The 23,876-nt window shown below is 40.3% G+C and overlaps 1 protein-coding gene across 1 annotated transcript in view; it reads right to left on the bottom strand.

The window, feature by feature from the left end:
- Positions 1–1,120: 1,120 nt before the first annotated feature.
- The window catches only part of HS3ST5 (heparan sulfate (glucosamine) 3-O-sulfotransferase 5), a 182,706-nt gene continuing 159,950 nt past the window's right edge, over positions 1,121–23,876 (bottom strand). Inside the window, exons 3-4 of the mRNA XM_010856574.1 lie at positions 6,469–6,607; positions 1,121–2,866 (exon numbers count right to left, since the gene is read on the bottom strand). Coding sequence (XP_010854876.1) covers positions 1,936–2,866; positions 6,469–6,575 — 1,038 coding nt within the window. The 5' untranslated portion in view covers positions 6,576–6,607 and the 3' untranslated portion in view covers positions 1,121–1,935. The remainder of the gene's footprint in view (positions 2,867–6,468; positions 6,608–23,876) is intronic.

Genomic DNA, 23,876 nt, shown 5'->3' with positions numbered 1-23,876 from the left:
GTATTAACACAGTTTATTCTGATGGTTAGCTGGGAGGTGAGGCATAGGGAAATCTGATGCTATGTTCCTTATATTTGATTTCATTCGCCCCTTAAAGGAGAGTGACTGACATTCAGACACAAGACTCTCTTTTCAGAGTCACTGCACAGTGAGTGAGAAGCTGGTCTGTCAGCGTGTGCTGGTGTCATGACTATTCCATGCTGAGAAAACAACATCACTGCTAATTGAAACAGCAGAGATGATTACCAAGGCTGAAGCTTGAGAAGCAATATATACCAACACTGAAGGGGAAAGGGCTATTTATTTAGAAAAGTTCACCATCAAATTACTGGACAGGATGAACAATTCATGGAGCAAATCAACACTTAGTACAATCAAATAGGAATCCATTGTAATTTACTAGGCACTGTCAATGTGAACAAAGCTCCTTCAAATATCTTCCACAGGATAAGCAACCATGATTGTGAAAAATCCATCTCTTTCTCTCTCTCCTTTTTTTTGGGGGGTTGATACCTCTTTCCAAGGTTTTCTGCATTATATTTAAGCATAATACAGGGTATCTGGTGTTAGCAAACACCCAATTTAGCATTAACTTCTCTGGATGGAAATCGGAGCCATATGTTTATGTTAGTAATAGCAACACTATGTAATTTGATCATTTTTGAGCAGGCTGATGTAGTTTTATCTCAAAGAGGGAGTTCTGAGAGTTCGTATTTATTTTTGAAGCTTTGGCAGCTTTCAGTATAGAGGCTACACAAATTTTCTAATCTTGTTTAATTTCTCTATTGGTCTGACTGAGTTCAAATAAAATTGTGATTCTTCTACGCTTTGATTATGTTGAAGTATTTCTTGTCTGTCTCCTGGCACCAGAAGCAACTTTTTAATTGTTCAAAGTTGGAGTAGAGAAGCAGTAGTGTTCTTTGAGGTGGCTTTTATACTAGATTTCTGGATGGTTGAGATATTTTTAAAAATATAGTCAACCTTATTTCATTACTCCATTGTCACAAGGGTACAGAAACTCAGTGGAGAAGGGCATCTTTCCAAGGGCTCTTGTGTGTACATAAACAGCTTTGACTCTGGGAGCCAGCAAGGGACACGTAAGACAAATGAGTAAAAAAAATTGCACATAGAGTAATTTTAATCCATTCCATTTTTTAAATACCACAATAAATTTAATTTTCACAATAAATTAAATAGCCATATTCAGTTTACAAAATAGAGTTACTTAGTGTGAAAGCAGTATTTACAACTATATACATTATGTACATGACATTTCTCTTTGTTGACATAGAACACGGAAGCAAAGGGACTCAACTTTCCGACGTGTGATTGACATGCGACAAGCGACACCATGGTCCATACGGGAAAACGATAGTGCAAAATCACCACAGGAACTTTGGAATGATGTCAATTTTATGAGATAAGACATCCTTTTAAATAATAAGAAAATAGTATTTTCTGTTTTCATGGCATCAATTCAGCAACTGAATTAAAGAGTCAGCTTTCCCTTAGAAAAGTATGCATAACTGAATCCTCTACTTCCTGAAACTTCACAGCCATTGGTACATTTTCACACGTTCATCTTTTGGCTTAAATCTATGAAAATGGCAGGCGACAAATCCTGACTTGAAGGAAGACTAACTCTTTGAGAATAGCTGAAGTCACTTTTTCCCAGTATCACCACCTCTTCTTTTTCTAAATAGCATAAAAGATGCAACTGTGTAGACCGCAAATTGGTGGTTTGTTTTTTTTTTTTTTTTTGTAAATTTTCAGTAGAAAAAGAGCTGATCTTATATTTGGTCACACACTGCGTATGTACAAGTATACATGGAAAAATGACGTGGACAGTTGTGTCTAGGAAAAGTGCATATTTTAATCTAGAAGAGACATTGTCTGTCTCCAGGCACAACACACAGTGTTGTATGACTTATTATTTTAGGGCCAGTTCAATGTCCTCCCAGTGATCTGGTAAAATTTTTGATTGAAAGGGTGAAAGAATTTGCGCAATTTGGTAATGACAGAGGGGTCCACCTCGGGATGAATGCGCCCCTTGCTGCCCGCCAGGCACTTGTTAAAGATAATGTTAAATCGCAAGCAGTAAAACCCTCTGGTAGCATTGAAATACAAATTGTATTGACTTATCCTTGGGGGAAGATTTAGGAACTTCTCCACGAGTTGAAGTTCTGGTAGAGGTTCCGTGATGAGGCGATCTCCATCAACAATATGGAATTGCTCAATTGGAAAGTACTTCAACCACCTTTCCAGATGTTTGGTGTAGATGCTGGTTCTTACTGCCTTGTATTTCGTGTTCACTTCGCAGGTATTAGGGTCTATGGCCAGCTTCTCAAACTTGTAATATGTTTTATTCTTCCTCTCCTTCCCCTCTAGCACCTGAGTGTAATCAGAAATAGCTCTTGTGGTTGGCTCCCTGACAATGATCAACAACTTGATGGATGAGTTCATTTTGTAAATCCTTTCCGGAACCTCCTCTGTGATAAAATATGCTGGACTCTTTTCAATTGTGATTTGCTGAGGGTAGGAAAAAGGCATCTTTTTCCTATACCACTCAATGCCCTTGGCATAATTCTCATCATTGTCAAAAAAGTGGATTTCTTGAGAGGCTTTGACGACTGCTGGATGGAGGTTCAGCATCTCAAGCAGGGCCCTGGTGCCTCCTTTCCTCACTCCAATGATAATGGCCTTGGGAAGTTGCTGGACCAGGTCATGAAGGTGTACCTGCTCCTTGGAAGAGTTGCCCTTCCGGAACTCGTGCAGCAGGCCACGCTTAAACTGCAGGGCGCGCAGGGGGAATTCAGCCTGACCACGGGCTCCGAATCGGCCTTCGATGGGGCAGATGGGTTGTAGCCTGTAAGCAACAGAGAGACACTCTAAGGAGCTCACTGCAACTAACTTCTCATTTCTCTGGTTCCTGCATAAAGAAAACCACTGTTCCCCGCCTGCTGCAATCTATAATCAACATATATTTGGGAAATTTTATTTTAAGCAACCCTGTATTAAATGGAGCACACATAATTGATGGGATATTTTTATTAGTGCTTCTTAAAATTTTTATTCACCAAGCACTTAATTGACTATAGCATGTACTGACATTCACAGTACAGGACAGACAAGTGACACCAACCATACTAATAGCCTTTTAACAGCTCACCAGTTAACATCATTTAGAAAATATGAAAGATAGAAGATTAGAATCTTCAGCTGAGAGGCTAAAGGGCAGCTAGGAGGCCACGTCCTGTGGGTTTCGTGTTGTATTATTTTATTACAGCTCAGCTGCACTCATATAACTGAAAATCTTTGAGATAGAATCTGAAAAGAGGTCCCAGTTTCTGCCTTTGACTATTTGCGTCATCAACATGCAAAATTCCAATCTTGGCACTTGCTGAGCTTTTCATTTTATGAGAATTTCTGCCTTTGGCCCTGGGGACAGCTAGCAGAGTACATATTTCTTCTGCCTCTCTTTCTCTTTCTATCTAAAAAGGTCAGGCTTATGTTTTTACTTTGCTGAATGTAGGAGCAAATCCAATGCAATCAGCAAGTGCTGTATATCACCTATCACACCTGGGACCAGAAATCAACAAGACCTTGGCAGCCCCAGAAACCTGAGGTCCTCATTGCCAAGTGCACTTAAATCAGGGACTCAAATTTGTGAAGGAAGGAAGGCATTGGATGGAGCCAGAAAAGAGGATTTCCACTTCAACATTGCCTAAGCAAGGAGCAACCACTGCTGCTTTTTTTCAGAGAGAAAGGTGTGGTAACAATCACAATGATATTAGACTGGAGTGGCTATTTAATTTGGTGTGGCCAATTTATATGGTTAGTGAATTGAATTTTCTTTTGGGTATAGTCTAGAATTGAACTGAAATTCATTATAATTTTCCTGAGTTTACTTGAGAAGGCATTTTCACTTTCTTGTTAAAGGGTACAATATTAGTCAAAATGGCTGTTAAACCGATTCCTTCAACTGAAGCTTCTTGTTACCCTAATAATTTGGAGCTGATGTCCTCCTGTCTGTAAGGCAATGAGGCTGTCTCTTGCTTTTCCCAAGAGACCCCACTGAATCTTTTTTATTTTCTGTAATGTTTACAATTAAAAGGAGAAGGGAGAAACCTCAAGGTTATACCAAGGTATTCTGCAGAACTGAGGGGAAGGGGCTTTACCTCTGCTGTTTAAGCAGCTCTCTGTTTTAATGCTTATGAACATATTTTATTTTTCAGTGAGTTTTTTTTATGATTTTTTTAAAAAACTTTTGCTCATTGTGTAAACCATGAACATATAGCACACTATTAAAAATATGGTTTATCAGTTAATATTTTAGAGAAAATGAATTTTGTTTTTATGGATTTGTTAATAGGATTGATAAGCTAGAGCTCTAAGTGGAAGACATAAAAGTAGCAATACATATATACTCAAAGTACGTTTTTAATTATGACATTGATTGGGATGTCACAAATTCATCTTTTAGGTCTTGTTGGGCTCTAGTTGAGAATTAAATCCAAATTCCTTAATCCATCCATTGAATGTAATAGATGGACTTTTCTCCTAGGCATCTTGAATGATGCTGTCCTTGGGAGAAGTAAGGAAACGGTCAATCAAATGTTTTGCTGTAGGACCTGATTCTCTCACAGAACCCAGGTTGAGAGAGGCTGAAACACTCTGCTTTGTTTGAGCTGGAAAGAAATTTCCCTACATCTAGAAAAGGCCATTTTCCTTCTTTCCTTTATTTACCTTTTATCATGGGAGCTCATTCCCCATCGAACAATTGCTTTTTGGATTTCCTTATTCAAGATAAGAGAAAATATCATATTATTTCTAATTCCTAGAGAGCAGGCATGGACCCCAGACTAAAAAATAAGAAATTTTAGGAGTGGAAAGGACAGTAGAAGTAACTGAGCTCAGCCTCCTACCAAGAGAGCAGGCTCTTCAGTTTCTAAAGGACAAGCTTATGTCAACATGTGCCAGTTTCTGCTCAGACTCTCAAGTGAGAGGTTTTGAGAAAGCAAAGCAATCCAAGTCCTTATAAAAGCTATCCCATTAGAGACTAGAGACCAGGTTAAAAATGAAAAGTTATCAACTAAATAACTAACGTGCTGATGATCATTAGATCAATTATTCAGATTAAATGATTAGAAAAAATTAAAACATTAGGAAGAACCTGATATAAAAGTTCCATTATGGACACAGGACAATGCACCACATCAAGGCTTTTCACTAACAACAAGCACTGCTTTAGGGAACTACTTGGAGTCAGTGATAAGCTCTGGGCTATATCGGTTCCCATGGTTAGCAACTAGTGAATAGGAAGTTTACTCAGGAATTTTGAATTGAAAAGCATCAGAGGGTTCATTCTATCTATCAAAATTAACACTGGCTGAAGGAAAAAAACATTATTATATTACTTGTTAAATATTTGTGTGATAAGATCTATAGAGAAGAAAAATTGTAAGAAAGATATTTTTATTTTAGTATGTGGCTGCACTTTCATAGGCCTTCCCTTGTGGCTCAGCTGGTAAAGAATCTGCCTGCAATGCGGGAGACTTGGGTTTGATACCTGGTTGGGAAGATTCCCTGGAGAAGGGAAAAGCTATCTACTCCAGTTTTCTGGCCCAGAGAAGTCCATGTGGTTGCAAAGAGTTGGGCACGAAATGGGAACTGAATTGTCTTTTAAGTACAAGAATTAATTTTAAAGGGCAAAGAAGGAAGCTTCACATTTCAGAAATTAACTTCTGTGTCCTTTCCAATCATTCCAGAAATGGGACAACCCAGAAGCATTCAATGTGAAGCTAGCTGGCATTGCTGGGACTTCCGCAGGTCTAGTGCCTTTCAATGTTGGCTTAGTTAGAGCCAAACCCTAGCTCTGTAAATTTCCTCTCCATGGATTTTCCATTGCTTTCTGGGAATTACTCCGAGTGACAGCCTCCTTGTCTGGTATGTTCCGTTCCTAGAAACCAGAGCTAATTAACATAGTTAAAACTCCCCAAGCCTGCAGCCATCTTTCCAGGGCAATGGATTCCAAATTTGATGAGCTCCTTAACAGACTCATACATGATTTTAACTCTCTTCGTAGCACCGTAATTGTCCACTTATAAATTTCAAAATGTAAATACATAAATACATCATCACTATTTGGCTATGGCTAGAGGTCAACAACCAGATGCATGCATAGCTCTAGTAAATGACATTTTTACTGTACATTGCTTTATCCCTCTCTGAAAACAAACATCAACACACACAGAATACAAATGAATCTTGACGAACACCTTAGTTTGAGCAACTTGGATGTCTTTCTTCGAAAGGCTCAATAAATCAAAATTAATGCTGCAGAAAAATGTTTCTTGGGAATGTTGAGAGAGGAAAACAAATGGATAGATTTAAAATTATGTCCTAAGGAAGTTTAAATCAAGAGACATGTAAAGTCACATGGGCATGAGTATGTGTTTAATCACCTACCTATCCAAGCTCCCAACTCTGGCGACTAGATACAGGAGACTTCCAACGGCAAGGCTTCCCAGCACCAGGAGCTTCTGTCTCAGCCACGCCTGCTGTTTGAATAGCATGGCCCTCCATCAACCTTCAGGACTCCTGTAGCCTGAGAGACGGGGATAGAAGGGGACTTATCAGAAGTCATCTCTTACTGGCTCTGTTGACTGTCACAAAGCCATGCAGGGGTGGGAATACAGGGATTAAGTGATGTCACACAAAGAACATCAATGCCGTATCAACCTTAACAATGTTCATGGTACAACAGGTATTTGGCAAAACTTACTTTCCTTCTTTTGGTATGTGTTTTAAGATCAAAACTAAACTAGAGGCAAGATACTAACTAGAAGGACTTGCTGGGCAATTGTCAAAGTAAATTAAAATGCAAAAATCATTTTAAATAAATCTATCTATCTATCTATATATATAGAGTTGTTGTTAATCATTCAAAAATACTGATAAAATGAGCAACTGAGCAACCTGAGTTTGAGCAGCAGGGCAACCAGGAAACTGAAGGTTCTTTTTGGTATAGGGGGATGAATATAGAAATTGGGATCCTCCCTCGGTAAGTTATCATTTGGGGCATAATAATGACATGTTTGACTGACATGGTTTTTGTTTTGTTTTGGTTGTGAATGGAGGAAGGGGGTGAGATCAAAGGCTATGTCTTGGGACTTCCCTGGCAGCCCAGTCAGGACTCTGTGCTTCCAACGCAAGGGGTGCGGGTTTGATCCCTGGTTGGGAAATTGGGACCCCACAGGCTGAGTGGTACAGCAAAAATTAAAAAAAAAAATTTTTTTTAAGCTATGTCTTTACTTACTGAGGTTATCAGTGGGAACTGTTATGACCTCAGATGTTTGGGGGCAGTGGCTCTAAGTAACTTGATGTTTCCCTTCATTGCCTCTGCCCAGACCTGGGTTGGAGTGACAGATTCTAAAATCATGCTCAGACTAGAAGCCCCTGCTACGTGACCCCCTCATGGCTCTCAATGAATTTAAATACGGTCAGTCTTACAGGTCTTGCTCTAACACCAAGACAGAAGCTTACATGGAAGCTTTGTTTTCTTTTATCTGAAATAGGGCTAGCTGAGGAGAGTAAGGCTTTATCAGTGCTGTTATTAAATTTTGGGGAAAAATTCAAGCTTCCAATTCAGGCTTTCATATTAAAAATAAATCCAATTCCCTTTCCAAGATAAGATTGTTCGCTTCTCACTGAAACTCAAAATAATAACCCCAGAAGAGGGACTACAGCAATGTGTCATGGTGAGAAAATGTTTTGCTGCAATAGTCTCTCTGTATTTGCTAAGTGAAGATTTTCTCTGTGCAAAAGGATTATATACCCGGATTGACTGCTTGATTTATTCATTCATCAGGAAATACTGAGCACTGATAGCCTTCCCAGCTTTTCTACCAGGTTTATGGGGAATTCCAAAAAAGATCCTGAATGAGTCTTAGCCCTTGGAAAATTAGTAATGTGATTCAGGAATCATGAAACACCTTATCCACAATAATGTATGAATAAATGTTGGGGGAAATGGAAGGAATGTTCAGGTACATGCCTTTGAGGAAGTACATAACTTGGCGAGGAGGCTGTAGGAGGGCATCCCAAAAGGGAGAGGGAAAAGAAGCATTTATCCAACACATAGTCACAAATATTTATTGGAAACAACTTATGTGCTACATTCTGCCCTGGGGGCCCCGGAGGCAGTGGCCAACGTGGGAGGTGACAGTCTAGTGGAGAAGAGAGAAACACCACCACGAAATGCGGGAGTCGCATGCACCTTCAGATTGTGATAACACAAGGAAAGTCAAAGCGCAGTGAGAAAGAACAGTAGGGTTCGGAAGCTACTTCAGTCCTTCCTGAAGAAGGGGCTTGGCTTACACCTGGAGCATGAGGACAGAGGAGGGCAAGAAGGTGGACTCAGCCAGAGGACCCGGAGCGCACTGTGGAGGGAAGGTGGGTGGCTAGTTTGAGAAGGGAAGGAAGGTTGGTGTGGCTCCACACAGGAGCTGAGGGGACAGGAGAAAGGGCTGAGAGCTAAAGGGAAGAGGAGGTGTTCACAAGGGTCTTTGCAGGCTCTGGGTGAGCTCAGGGCTCTGGCTTTGCATGGCCTGCCTTGTGTGTTGGTAAAATGAGGAAGAAAAGGGGAAGAGTAGATGAGGTTTGATGAGACCTGCTATGTGACAAGAATATCATCCAGGTGGTATTTCAGGGAATCGTCAGAAAAATCCTATGAGGCAGATACAGCTATTTCCATTTCATAAACAGGAGAAGTGAAGCACAGACAATTTTCTGCAGCTTGCCTGTGATCACACAACTGACAGGTAATGTGGAGGCAAAGGCAGTAACTTCTGTGGCAGAACTCAGGGCTTCACTGAAAGAATCAGTTTTCTCTCTCTGGGTTGATGTCTGAAGCCCTCAGTTAAATGGTTACCTGCCTTCAGCACAGGACTCTGATTCCTGTCAAAATGCAAATACTACAGTAATAGGTGGAACTGGGTGGTGGAAAGAAACCTGTGCTCAAGTCTCCTGGTTAAGTTCTCTCCTGAGTGAGATTCTAGTGGCTGCTCAGATTCCTTGAACCTTTGTTCCTTCTCTATAAAACGAGAATTTCAGAAAAAAACATCTATCTCTTTCATCAACTATGCTAAAGCTTTTGACTGTGTGGATTATGACAAACTGTGGAGAGCTCTTAGAAAGATGGGAATACCAGACCAGCTTACCTGTCTCCTGAGAAACCTGTGTGTGGGTCAAGAGGCAAGAGTTAGAACCCTGTATGGAACAACTGATTGGTTCAAGATTGAGAAAGGAGTACGACATGCTGTCTGCTGTCACCCTGTTTGTTTAGCCTATATGCTGAGCACATCATGAGAAATGCCATGCTGGATGAGTTACAAACTGGAATCAGGATAGGTGGGAGAAACATCAACAACCTCAGATATGTGGATGATACCACTCTAATGGCAGAAAGAGAAAAGGAGTTAAAGAGCCTCCTGATAAGGGTGAAGGAGGGGAGTGAAAAGCTGTCTTAAGACTAAATACTAAAAAACTAAGTCATGGCATCCAGCCCTATTACTGCATGGCAAATAGAAAGGGAAAAGGTGGAAGTAGTGACAGATTTTCTCTTCTTGGACTCCAAAAATCACTGTGGATGGTGACGGCAGCCATGAAATCAGAAGACAACTCCTTCTTGGCAGGAAAGTGATGAAAAAACCTGGACTGTGTTGAAAAGCAGAGACATTACTCTGCTGACAAATGTCCATATAGTCAAGGCCATAGTCTTCCCAGTGGTCATGTATGTTTGTGAGAGCTAGACTGTAAAGAAGGCAGAACGCCAAAGACCCGATGCCTTTGAACTGTAGTGCTGGAGAAGACTCCTGAGGGTCCCTTGGACAGAAAGGAGATCAAACCAGTCAGTCTTAAGGGAGATCAATCTTGAACGTTCACTGGAAGGACTGATGCTGAAGCTGAAGCTCCAGTATTTTGGTCATCTGATGTGAACAGATAACTCATTGAAAAAGCACCTAATGCTGGGAAAGATTGAGGACAGAAGGAGAAGAGGGTGTCAGAGGATGAGATGGCTGGATAGCATCACCAATGCAATGAGCATGAACTTGGGCAAACTCCGAGAGATGGTGGGGGACAGGGAGGCCTGGCCTGCCGCCGTCCATGGGGTCGCAAAGTGTCAGACATGACTGGGCAACTGAACGATAGCAACAACAACAAAAGGAGACCAGTCTCTAACTCCCCACTCCTTAGGGCTACAATGAGAATGAAATAAGTTTTCTAAAAGTGACATCACTATTCAAAGGCCAGACTACCATAAGGGATTATGTGTCATTGTGCGTGCTTGCATGCTAAGTCCCTTCAGTCGTGTCTGGCTCCTTGTGACCCTATGGACTGTAGTCCACCAGGCTCCTCTGTTACCCAGGATTGGGTTTCCATGCCCTCTTCCAGGGGACCTTTTGGACCCAGGGATTGAATCCATGTCTCCTGTGGCTCTTGCATTACAAGAGGGTTCTTTACTGCTGAGCCACTGGGGAAGCCCAAGTGTTATTGTATCTTAGTGTAAATGAATTCACTGTGTGCTTACAAACAGTATGACAGAGTAAAAGCTGTGAGGTGGTTGAAGAGGGATGGCTACAAATGGGAGAGGTGGGAAAAGCAATGGTGAAATGTGCTTGCCTGTGGCCTCAACAGAGGTCAGCAGCCTCACGCAGAGGAGCAACTTGGAAGGAGGCTGGGGTCGCTTGGCCTCCTCTGCTACCCAAGTGTAACACCCATTGTTGTTGTTCAGTTGATAAGTCATGTCTGACTCTTCTGCAACCCCACGGGTGGTAGCCCACCAGGCTTCTCTGTCCATGGGATTTCCCAGGCAAGAATACTGAAGCCGGTTGCCATTTCTGTCTCCACGGTATCTTCCTAACACAGGGTTCTTTACCACTGTGCCACTTAGGTGAAATCTCTTTCTGTTTTGTGTGTGAATGCACACTCAGTCCTGTCCAACTCTTTGCGACCCCATGGACTGTAGCCCGCCAAGCTCCTCTATCCATGGGATTTTCCAGGCAAGAATATTGGAGTGGATTGCCATTTCCTTCTCCATCTGTTTTATAATCACGCAGATTATGTGCTAAGAGTATCAGAGCAGCCTCAGAATAAACTGTGTTCAAGAAAAACCAAAGATATTTGGTACATTTAACATTCAAGATGCCTCTGTGGTTTTCTGTGACATGAAGTGCTCAAGCCTGTGCCATGACAGAGTCTTAAAAGCTGGGAGCTACAGGTCTTGTTCCAGGAGTACAACCAAAAAGAAGACATGCCGCCTGATCCTTACAGACAATGCCATTAAACTGGGGAGAAGGTTAACTGCTTCTCCAATCCCCTAAGTCCCTTCCCAGCCTGTATGCCAGCTTCATGGATAGTTTAATAATCTTTCATCAGAGCACTCATACTGGTAATAGGCAATTTATATAAAATTAAAGTTTTAAAAAATATATTATCTCTTTTTATTAAAAAAAGTTAAAGACCTACAGTGACATTTAAGCCCTCCTTTATCTCCAGTTTTCTATCTCCCAGTGTCTTTCATTTTGCATGCCAACAACAGCACAATTATAGTTTCTCCAGACTACGAATGGTTTAATAGACATGGTATCTTAGCTGAACAAAGAAGAGTATCTAAATAACAGAGTATGTGGCCAGAGATGACAAATTGTAGAGACATCTGGCTGTTTCTCCAAAGCAGCACTAAGCAAAGAAGGAAATGATTCCCAAGCTCACACAAATAAGGGAATTCAAAAAAAGTAATAATAAAGATACACTCAAGTGGTGTTCAAAGGCTCATAAACATAGTTACTGCAAGCCCCTGGTACTAGTAAAAACGGTAACAAAAACAACAGCAGTCAAGTTCGTTAAAAATGACTGAACTTGTATACCAGAATTATTCCAAGGAAATTTTAACTGTCTTCTGAGTATTAGCTCATTTATTCAGGGCAACAGCCTTATGGGGTGGACAGGAACCACATTTATTCTTTCTTTTTTTTTAAGATTTATTTTTTACTAATTTACTTTATTGGAGTATAATTGTTTCACAATGTTATGTTAGTTTCTGTTGTACACTGAAGTGAATCAACTGTGTGTGTGTGTATTCTGTCACTGAGTCATGTCCAACTCTTTGTAAACCCATCGACTGTAGCATGCCAGGCTCCTTTGTCCATGGGGTTCTCCAGGTAAGAATACTGGAATAGATTGCCATTTCCCTCTCCAGGGGATCTTTTGGAATCAGGGATTGAACCCCTGTCTCCTGCATTGGCAGGTTGATTCTTTACCACTAAGTCACCAGGGACATGTATACATATATCCCTCCCTCTTGAACTGCCCCCAGCCCGCCTCTCTAGGTCATCACAGAGCACCGAGCTGAGCACCCTGTTACACGGCAACTTCCCACTGGCTGAGTGTCTCACACATGGCAGTGTAGATACAGCAGTGCTCCTCTCAATTTGCCCCGCCCTCTCATTCTCCTGCTGTATCCTAAAGTCTGAGGAACCACATTTATTGAGCCCTGGTCTCTGTGTTTCTTTCATATTTATCATCTCGTGTAATACAACAGGCCTGTGAAGTATTATTCATTCTATTTTTTTCCGATGGAAACTAAAAAACAGAGATGAACAAATTATTTACCCAAGGGCATATACGGCTGGTAAATACAGGAGGATTTAAATTCAAAATTCTCTGATCTCAAAGAACATGAGCCCTTGATTGCAGTGTCACTCCCTCAGCTTTGGATGCTCACCTGAGAGGCTCCTTTTTTGTTGTTTTTTTATTAAAATTTTCTTCCCGTTTTATTGAGATATAATTGATGTAGAGCATAGCATAAGTTTAAGGTGTACACATAATGATTTGCCTGACATCCATCATGAAATGATTATCACACTATATTTAGTGACTACCCATCATGTCACAGATACAAAATAAAAGAAAAAGAAAAAAAAATTTTTTTCCTTGTGATGAGAAGTCAGCAACTTTCATATATAAGATACAACAGTATTAATTACATTTATCATGTTGTACATTATACCCGTAGTACTTACTTATGTTATAACTGGAAGTTTGCACCTTTTGACCATCTTCATCCAACCCCTGCCTCTGGTACCACAATCTGATCTCTTGTGTATACTTATTTTTTGAAGTATGCTTGACCTACAACACTATGTTGTTTCTAATGCACAACACAGGGATTTGATATTTCTGTACGTTTAGAAATGATCACCACTGGGAGACTCTTAATAAATGCTTGTTTACTGACTGATGAGAACAGATAAAACCACTTTTAACTCACCCTAAATTTCCTTCCATTGTATCTTGAAGTAGAAGACAAGGAGATGAAAACCAAAAGAAGAAAATGTTTTTATGAAGGGGTAAATAAAAAGGGCTATTTATGTGGCTTTAATATAATAAAAGGAAGAAAAATATTTATAAACGATGATAATGAAGGTAATATTTTTATAGTTTACAAAGTATTTTTCATATTCGGTAAACTGTTTATGATTAAAAGCAACCAGAATCATGGGATCTCCACTTATTTTCCCAATCATTCAAAAACTGACTCTCCTTTTGAAAGATTTTATAGAAGATGATCAAAATAGCTGGTTCTGTCACTCAGTTCAGATTCTCACGTTCTGTTGTCTGTAAGATCTTGGTTACATATGTCTGTTGTCCCCTTATTATCAGCCTGTCTCATCTTTCCTACCCCCAGCTCTTCTCCCACATCTTTCCTTTCCCCTGCTCTTCTCCCCACAGCTCGACTCAGTGCCTGGGTCCTCATCTGCTGATGCGATTGCCCAGCCCAGAAACTTTGAAATCCATCCTCCTTGGCTCTACCCCGCCAGTAAAATTCCATCTCCAAAGTACTATTAGGATCTACCTGCTTCTCCACACTGTCATCCGTGACTGCCTTGGTACAGGCTGCACTCTCAGATTTTATAGGCTCCTAACTGGTCTCCCCACGATTAGTTTTGTTTCTGCCTCAATTTATTCTCCATATTGAAGACAGAGCGGTCTTTCTAAACAGAAATTTGATCATATTGCCTTCAGGCTTAATACTCTAATGGGTCCCTATTCTCCACAGGGTTTTAAAGGCCTTTTACCTTTTCTACCACAATTCCTCACCAACATGACCTCGCCCCAGTACGGGCATGTGCAAACTTCAGCATACAGAACAGCTTGCAGTTCTTTTGAATAGATCATGGCCATTTTTGCTTCAGGGCCTTTCCACAGAAGGGTCCCAGAGCCTGAAAACAGTAGCTGTGCCTCATCTATCAGTGACTTCTCTATTGGGTCTGGGGCACCAATAGATAGTGTCCCAGTAGGATAATAACAGCCTGCCCTGAAGAACTTCTGTGAGGGGCAAAGGAGTATGTAGAGTAATTAGAACACTGGCACAGCATAATACTCAATAAACATTAGCCACATATACTGATGCTGACTTCTCTCCAGGTCTTGGATTAATTCCTATCTTTCAGATCTTAGGCTCCTTGGGAAGGTTGGCTTACAGGTTTCTTCTATGTGTCACAACAGCATCCTTTATTTAATTCTATTGAAACCACACTTTAATTGCTTGTGTATTGTGTGTCTCTCTAACCAGAATGTAACTTCCATGAGATGAATGACTGTGCATTGTTCATTATTGTATCACCAGCACTTTAAGGGTCATAGATACTCTGTAAATAATTACTGAACAACTGAATCAGCTAGATGGAATGAACTTTGACTATCTTAAACAGCTATGGTATCTAGATACCACATCTCTTTAAGTAGGTAATAGTAGTTTATCTTTGTATAGTACTTTGCAGGTTCATATATGCTGCTGCTGCTGCTGCTAAGTCGCTTCAGTAGTGTCCAACCCCGTGCGACCCCATAGTCGGCAGCCCACCAGGCTTCCCCGTCCCTGGGATTCTCCAGGCAAGAACACCGGAGTGGGCTGTCATTTTCTTCTCCAATGCATGAAAGTGAAAAGTGAAAGTGAAGTCGATATATGCCTGCTGCTGCTACTACTAAGTCACTTCAGTCGTGTCCAATTCTGTTCAACCCCATAGACGGCAGCCCACCAGGCTTCCCCGTCCCTGGGATTCTCCAGGCAAGAACACTGGAGTAGGTTGCTATTTCCTTCTCCAATGCATGAAAGTGAAAAGTGAAAGTGAAGTCGCTCAGTCGTGTCCGACTCTAGCGACCCCATGGACTGCAGCCTGCCAGGCTCCTCCATCCATGGGATTTTCCAGGCAAGAGTACTGGAGTGGGGTGCCATTGCCTTGTCCACACTATATGCCTATAATAACCTAATTTCCTGCACCTTTTTATTTTGAAAAAGAGTTTTGAGTGCTTACATATCCTTCATCTAGATTTACCAGTTGTTAATTTTTGACACGTTTGCTTTATCTTTCTTTGTAGAAACATTTATTATTTTTATCAAATCATTTGAGAGTAAGTGGCAGATTATCAACAGTGCAGGATGCTAGAAGATCCCCACCTGAATTCACACCAAGTTCTGTGATATAAGTGGGGCAGTGGGTATTCTTGGGTCTCAGGGAGTGAAATGAACTGCTCAAAGCCTCAGACTATTAAGCCTGGAATTGCTAACTGCTAGTTTCGAGCTTTTTATACTCTACAACTCTGCCTCCCTGTTAAGTTCATTTAATGCTGAAAATGTTATAATAGGGTTTGTTAGTAGAAATAGATATATCATTTATCTTTTCTTAAACATTCAACTTGTACATTCTGATGACTTAGGTATCAAAAAAAAAAAAATTGGAAAAGTGGCAAATGAGAAAATTTTCTAAGGAGATTTCTTGTCCTGTCTCCTATTTTACTTTTCTTTTCTCAATTCTTTTAAAGAAATAAAAATGGAGAAAGTTCTTTTTATACAATGAATAGTGGCAGCATCTGATGATGCCCACCCATCGGAGGGCTGGAGCTGGCTCACACTTTGCAAGCCAGTTGTTAAAGCCTTGATTAAGAACTACATCACAGAAATTCAGTTAAAGAAATTAAGAAAAAAAGGCAATAAATATAAAAAACATTATTTCCTAATTATTGTACTTTTTTTACTATTATCTGTGCTCTTGAAGTTAAGTTTATTATACAGTGGAGATACTACTGTGCAATAGTATCTCTGTGCAATTAGGTCTCTTCCTAATTCCACACTTAGTAAATTCATGTGGATAGTTTAAAATTGGCCACGGAGGGAGGATTTATACAACTGATACTGACAAACGCTACAGACCATCCCCTCTCCCCAAGAGCAGGTTGCACATACTAATTATGTCCCATTCAGTTTCTGTTTTATGTATTCATTAATCACATGTTTTCTGAGAACCCACTGAGTGTGTTGTGTGCTGCCAAGTGCTGTCAGGAAAAAGGAGACTGTACCTATCCATCTACTCCCCTTCCCTTTTTAGCCTCCTCCATTCTCTTCCCTTTCTAAAGAGGCCTATATTCATTTGGAGGCCCCAGTAATCCCTTTTTTCTATTTTCACCTTTCTAGGTCTTTTCTCCTCGGCTTTCTGTGCCTCCTTCAGGTTTCTCTCTGCATCCCACTGCTATGTTCTTTAAATAACAGAGCTTAAGAAGAAAGAAAGCAGTGCTGGTTTTCATATCATTGATAACAAAAGTACAGCTATATGTCTTCAAAAAACCTTTTGAGTATTTAATAAACCTGTAAAATAATTTATAATTAGTTTGCATGCAACATGATTCTAAAAGCCTTCATTCTTGGGCAGGCTAACATTTTCTTAAATAATGGTATTATTAACGTGCTTATTTTCCTGGGCTCTAAAATCACTGCAGATAGTGACTGCAGCCATGAAATTAAAAGATGCTTGCTTCTTGGAAGAAAAGCAATGACCAACCTAGACAGCATATTAAAAAGCAGAGACATTACTTTGCCAACAAAAGTCCATCTAGTCAAAGCTATGGTTTTTCCACGTGTGGATGTGAGAGTTGGACCATAAAGAAAGCTGAATGCCAAAGAATTGATGCTTTTGAACTGTGGTGTTGGAGAAGACTCTTGAGAGTCCCCTGGACTGCAAGGAGATCCAATCAGTCAATCCTGAAGGAAATCAGTCCTGAATATTCATTGGAAGGACTGATGCTGAAGCTGAAACTCCAATACTTTGGCCACCTGATGCGAAGAACTGACTCATTTGAAAAGACCCTTATGCTGGGAAAGATTGAAGGTGGGAGGAGAAGGGGATGACAGAGGATGAGATGGTTGGATGGCATCACTGACTCAATGGACATGAATTTGAGTAAACTCCGGGAGTTGGTGATGGACAAGGAAGCTTGGTGTGCTGCAGTCCATGGGGTTGCAAAGAGTCAGACACGACTGAGCAAGTGAACAGAATTGAACGTGCTTCAAAGCATTGCTCTTTTTATTACCTGAGACTCCTTTTTTTTCTGAGTTGCAATCTTTCTTTCAGGACCAGAAGGGCTCCACCAAATTCTGACCTCAAGATAACTGCCTACATTACCATTCATCAGCAAATGTTTGCTCAGTGCCTGCCATATGCCAGGGACTGAAGATGCCAGGAATGATGTGGAGGACCCATATCCTGCTTTATTACTCTCATCTTCCTGAATTCAAAGTCAACTGTTTTACAAATGCAAGGAAACTGTATCTTTCCTTACACACAGAGCTCTGATCCTCTTGAACTGGCAGTGAAGGAAGACTCCTCACAGGGAGAGGGTCTACTGGACCCTAGAGTCTCATCACTTGGCCCTAAGACCCACTCTCCTTGGATGGTCCTGCCTTCTACCCAAGTAGCCGCAGTCAGACTACTCTCTAAAATACACCAGTCTTCTCTTAACAAGACTCTTCTCTTCAAGATGTCCTTCAAGTGAAGACTTTGTTGGGGATGTTTAGACCAGCATTTGCCAAAGGAACAACTTGCAGCTAGACTGGGCTAGCTCTTGGGCATGTAACCTGTGTATTTGCAGGGCTCTGTGTCCAGAAGGGCCCAGTGCTTGAATTAATTTTCTGCTGTCACTGTCTTGAAATTCTTAATAATTTTTGACAAGAAGTCTACTTTCATTTTGCAGTGGGTCCCACAAATTATGTGTACAGTCCTGCCACCAGACCTTTGGGCCTTCAGAGAATGGATTACTTGTGTGTAAGCTGTGGGTCTGCACAGTGGTGCCTCCTTTTTCCAGACACTTGGCTTTTAGAGAGACACTGTCTTAACACCATCACGTAGGAACACAGTCCTTCACATCTTGTTACAGCATTGGGATTCCATTCCCCTTTATTTCTCCCTCTTAGTTCTGTGGTCCTCCCTGAGGCCCATCTTTTTCTGGGGTACCCAACCCTGGGAATAGTGCCTGCCTTCAGAAACAAGGTAGCTATATACAAAGCCTTACAATCCTAAGTACAATGACCCTAGATTTAGTGTGTGACACACAAGAATAATGTGGTCACACACACACACACACACACACTCCCCCTCCAGCAGGGGGAATCCATTACAACAGATTAGTGGGAGGAAATCCTCTGAAGTGAAAAGGGAACTATTATCATCCCAATCATGCAGATGAGAAAATGCAGAGACCCAAGAACTACAGAATCTGCTCTTATTGGATGGCAGAAAAATGTCTCCTCCCCTCGCTGCTCCCTTTAAAGTAAAACAAAACAGGAAGCTCAGACTATATTGCTCATCTGCTTTGTGATTTTGGGTTAGTCACTCACCCTCCCTGTTCTGATTTTTCCTCCGAAGAAACAAAGGGCTTGGAAAAGATGAGTTTAACAATCCCTTCTGGGTCTAAACTCACACACTAAGGGATTCCATCAGATTAGCACTAAATAAGTGATCTTATCATGAAACACTAATTGTCAGGAAGTAAAGACAACTGCAGTGGTGGTGGTGGGGGTGTGGAACCAGTGCCTGAGGTAAATATCAATGTTTAAGTTTCATTTTAAATAGTCTTGAACTCTTTCAAGATGGCTCTATCACATTCTACTGCCTATTACTGTGAAAAGTGATTCTCTCATTCAAAGACATGAAATTTCTTTGAAAAGAAACTGACACTTAAGAAAGATTCTACTGATTAGCTTTCAATTTGCCAGGCTGTCAGGGAGCCCATAGGAATCACATTTTGAAAAAAATTAACCAAGGGCAGCTGAGGAAAATTGTTGTAAAGAATTCTCTTTTCTTCTATTAAAATGATCACGCAAGAGAGCTGTTAATGAGAAAGAAACAAATGAAGAGGGGCTCAAGAACAAGGGCATGGGAAGTGGTATCCTGCATGTGTCAAGTTGAATGTAGAGATGCCAGTGTAGATTAAGAGGAAAAGGAACACCATTTGTTAAATTAAGCAGAAAATGTATCAGCCAGGATACTCATAATTGCTCTATCAAATGGCTAAGGAAGCTATTTATCTCTTTGTTTCTTCAGTTAACCATGAAGGGTCAATATTAGAAATGAAAACGAAAAAGGTTGATAAATTATACAGAACTGTGGAGTTTATTACTGCTCCGTGCTGAGGGCTTATCCTCCTGGGAGCTACTGCAGGAGCAGCTTTGAACAAATTCCAAAATTTCAAACGGGTTCTTCATTTCTTCTCTCCATGCAGCTTCTGATATCGTGCATACATAATTTACCACAGCTACCATTATTGCTGTAGCTTGAGTAGTCCTCTGGCTCTCTGTCTGCAGGAGGATACTCATTTTGCATTTGTAATTACTAAACTTAAAAGGAGCCAGTAGATTCTGTTTCTGTTTCAGGGGTCTCATTTAGTAGACTGATGTTTTAAGGAAGAATTTTATTTTGGCATGTAATACCAATTATTCTTAATATCAGTATCTCATTGGTATATGTAACTAATGTTTATAGAAGAAGGGTGGTGTTTTTTCCTTCCTAAAGTTTCTTTTCACTTTATTAAAATAGATGCTGGAGTTTAGTAAACTTGTCATGCTGGCAAGTTCAGAAGCAGAATCTCTTCTCTAATCTTATATTTATACAGAAAAGTGTGAGTTGGGCAGGTAATAATTATACAGTGATTAAGTGAAGATACATGGTTCAAACAGATCTTTCCAGTAATTTAGGCTCAAGACGTTAAAGAGGTCAAGTTAACTGAATAAGCCCTTCCCTCTGCTTTGTATATCAGTTTGATAGTAATCAGTTCTACTTGTCACACTCAATAACAGTTGAGTGTATTTATTGCAAAATCAAGTATAGTATTAATTAACAGACAAAAAGTCAACTTTTAAACCCAATTTCTTACCTCACAAATTTTGTTTTATTTTTGGTAAGGATCAAGAAATGATATATATATATATAAAATACCTCAAGGCCACAAAAGTGAAGAATTAAACCTTTAGCAGACTGATGACACTGATGACTGTGAATGCACAATATTCAAATCTCAAAGTTGCACTCAGAAAATTCAACATGTTTAACATAAAATTTAAGTGAATTTATATAGGTACAACCTCCTAAAAACTTTAGAGAGAGATTTCCACTTAATTATGAAAACACAGTGTTCATAAAGTTACTATCTATTTGTGTAGCACTTTGCAGTTTTTAAAGCTCTAGTTTAAACATTATTTTATTGGATTTTTCACAGAAAAGATATGACGTAACTATTTTATTCTCTATTCTCTAAATGAGGAAACAAGTGCCTGGTTGTTTAGTACTAGGTCCACTTAGCTAATGACTGGCGGAGTTCAAAATAGAATCTAGCTGTATTGACTTAAGTATTTGTGGGAAAATTCATCCTCTTTCTATGAAGATTTGGCATTCATTTTAGAGCCAGGCCTAGATGCTCACTCATTAGTACAAATCTAATCCTTGGGTGCTATAGATTTTGAGAGTTCCACAGTGATTTTTGTCAAAGTATAGAGCTTGGAAGAAAAAAGAGGTATAAAGTAATTTGGAATTAATAAGTGTCGATATCCTTTCTCTCTCTCTCTGGTTGAGTCATCCATTCTTCCCAGAAAAATATCCAGATAGGATGAGAAGGATGACAACACATTCATCAAGGATAGGAAAAGAGGAAATAAACCAATTAATTGAATAATTCTTGAGAATAACAATCATTATGCCAATTATGAACTTAGGACATTAACTTTAATCACCTCCTCCCAGTCATATGTACACTATGAGTCAGGATATTCATTCTAATGGGATTCCCTGGCCCCTCCTAAGTTAGATTTTACTTTTGTTATTACTGCTTTATCAAACATTGCTTGTTTAGATTTATCCGTATTTATCAATATCATCAGAATTTCCATTAAATGAGACTGTTGAGGGTTTTTTTTGGTTTGTTTTACTCATAGTTGTCTTATTTCTTGCTTGTTCTGTGTTTCTTCACTCTGGATTGTTCATTTTCTAGGGAACTTTATTTAAGCCAGAAAATCTGTTTTGTTTTTTTTTTTAATAAAGCAATTTTATAAATATGTGCAGTACACATTTAACTACTAGACATCTAAGTTTGCTTTCAGCTTTTCTCCATTATCAGGAGTAATGCAATGCATATCCTTGTATGTCTTCTACTACCAACAGACACTATCTGATTCAAACACAAACTGAGTAGTAAGGTGATCATCTCATAGAAAACATGATTTTTTAAATTGTATTTTAGTTGCTTTACAATGTTGTGTAGTTTCTGCTGTACAGCAAAGTGGCAGTTAGACATGTACATGACATTTATACGTATACATATATCTACTCTTTTTAAGATTTCCTTCCCATTTAGCAGGAAGCTTGGGTTTAATCTGAGCCTTTCAAAGGAGCTACAGATTTTCTTCTGCTAGTTGCATGAAGGCATCATGATCCTCTGGGATGATGCTTGGGGTTTTTTGGCCCACATCTGCAGCATGAATTAGAATGCCAAACTCAAGGTGGGAACAATTTGTGATTATGAGTCCTCAGGGATCTTTGTCCTCTTGCTCTGTGCCAAAATTGATTTCCTTGTGGAAATTAGGGTCTATTTCTAATTCATTCTTACAATAATAGTATAGTCTTCTAGAGTACTATTTTCATGAGTGTCTCTTATTAGATTTCTTGCACTGACCAGCTCCCATGCTTTTTCTCAAAGCTAAGCCCACATAACCATCAAAGTAAAAACTAAAGTATTCTAAGGTTTGGCAGACATTCTGAGAGTTATTTTCACTTGGAACTTACTTCCTAATCATTCCTCATTTTATTTCATTTCTGGGCTCCACTGATTCCTTTCTTTCAAGTAGCTTTTACATATATACTAATCCTTTCACAGATTAGTATATACTTATAGAGGCAGACATATAGTTCAGTTACTTCACCATACATTTTAGTTATTTCAGTAGCAAGTTAATAGAAGGAACTTATTTGACCACATTACCAGGAATGAAAGTCTCTTCTATTCTTTTTCCCTTGCTGCTGCTAAGTCGCTTCAGTTGTGCCTGACTCTGTGCAACCCCAGAGACGGCAGCTCACCAGGTCCCCCGTCCCTGGGATTCTCCAGGCAAGAACACTGGAGTGGGTTGCCATTTCCTTCTCCAATGCATGAAAGTGAAAAGTGAAAGTGAAGTCGCTCAAGCATGTCCGATTCTTAGTGACCCCATGGACTGCAGCCCACCAGGCTCCTCTGTCCATGGGATTTTCCAGGCAAGAGTACTGGAGTGGGGTGCCATTGCCTTCTCTGTCTTTTTCCCTTAGACTCATATAAATTTCTTTCCTATCTCTCTAACTAGTCACTCAGCTAGGACAAAATTTGTCCTTTTATAGACAAAGAAATTTTGTTTGTTTCTTCTTGTAAAGTGGCAAAAGCTTCTTTCAACTTCCAAGGAAAAATGAAATAGTTCCACTTGAAATGTATTTTGATAGGATAGTAAGGGCATAGTAGGTGTGGAAGAATTCTTCATTTCTCCCATGCCCTTTGTGCCTGTTGTTCCTCCTGCAATTATGTTATGTGACAAAGCAAAATGATTTTTCAGATTGTAATTAAGGTTGCTAATCAGTTGACCTTAAGATAAAGAGACCACCCAGGCAGGCCTAATCTAATGAGAGGAACTCTTTAAAAGCTGGGTATTTTCTCCAGCAGGTAGCAGAAGGGATAATAATTACAGAGGTTCCAAGCAAAAGAAGGATTTGACATGCTGTCAAGAGCTTAAGCAGAGAAGGCAATGGCACCCCAATCCAGTACTCTTGCCTGGAAAATCCCATGGATGGAGGAGCCTGGTGGGCTGCGGTCCACGAGGTCGCAAAGAGTCGGACACGACTGAGTGACTTCGCTTTCACTTTTATGCATTGGAGAAGGAAATGGCAACCCACTCCAGTGTTCTTGCCTGGAGAATCCCAGGGACGGGGGAGCCTGGTGGGCTGCCATCTCTGGGGTCGCACAGAGTTGGACGTGACTGAAGCGACTTAGCAGCAGCAGCAGCAAGAGCTTAAGGTGCAAGGACTTGGAGAGCAACTTCTGGGAACTGACAGTGAACTCTGGCTGGAAACATGGGAACATTATTCCTACAACCACAAGGAACTAGATTCTGTCAACCACAGAATGTCCTTGAAAGCAGATTCTTTCCCAGAGTCTCTAGGTAAGAGCCTAATCAAGCTGACAGCTTGATTTCAGTCTTGTGAGATTCTCCAAAGAGAATCCAGTTGAGGCCACCTGGACTTCTGATCTACAGAACTGTGAGCTAATAAATGGGTGTTCAGTTCAGTCGCTCAGTCGTGTCTGATTCTTTGCGACCCCATGAATTGTAGCACGCCAGGCCTCCCTGTCCATCACCAACTCCCGGAGTTCACCCAAACTCATGTCCATTGAGTTGGTGATGCCATCCAGCCATCTCATCCTCTGTCGTCCCCTTCTCCTCCTGCCCTCAATCCCTCCCAGCATCAGGGTCTTTTCCA

The sequence above is a fragment of the Bison bison genome, unplaced genomic scaffold (assembly GCF_000754665.1).
Source record: "Bison bison bison isolate TAMUID 2011002044 unplaced genomic scaffold, Bison_UMD1.0 scf7180017864373, whole genome shotgun sequence".
NCBI lineage: Eukaryota > Metazoa > Chordata > Mammalia > Artiodactyla > Bovidae > Bison > Bison bison.
The sequence above is the reverse complement of the archived record's forward strand: the minus strand, read 5'-3'. Positions and strand labels throughout refer to the sequence as shown.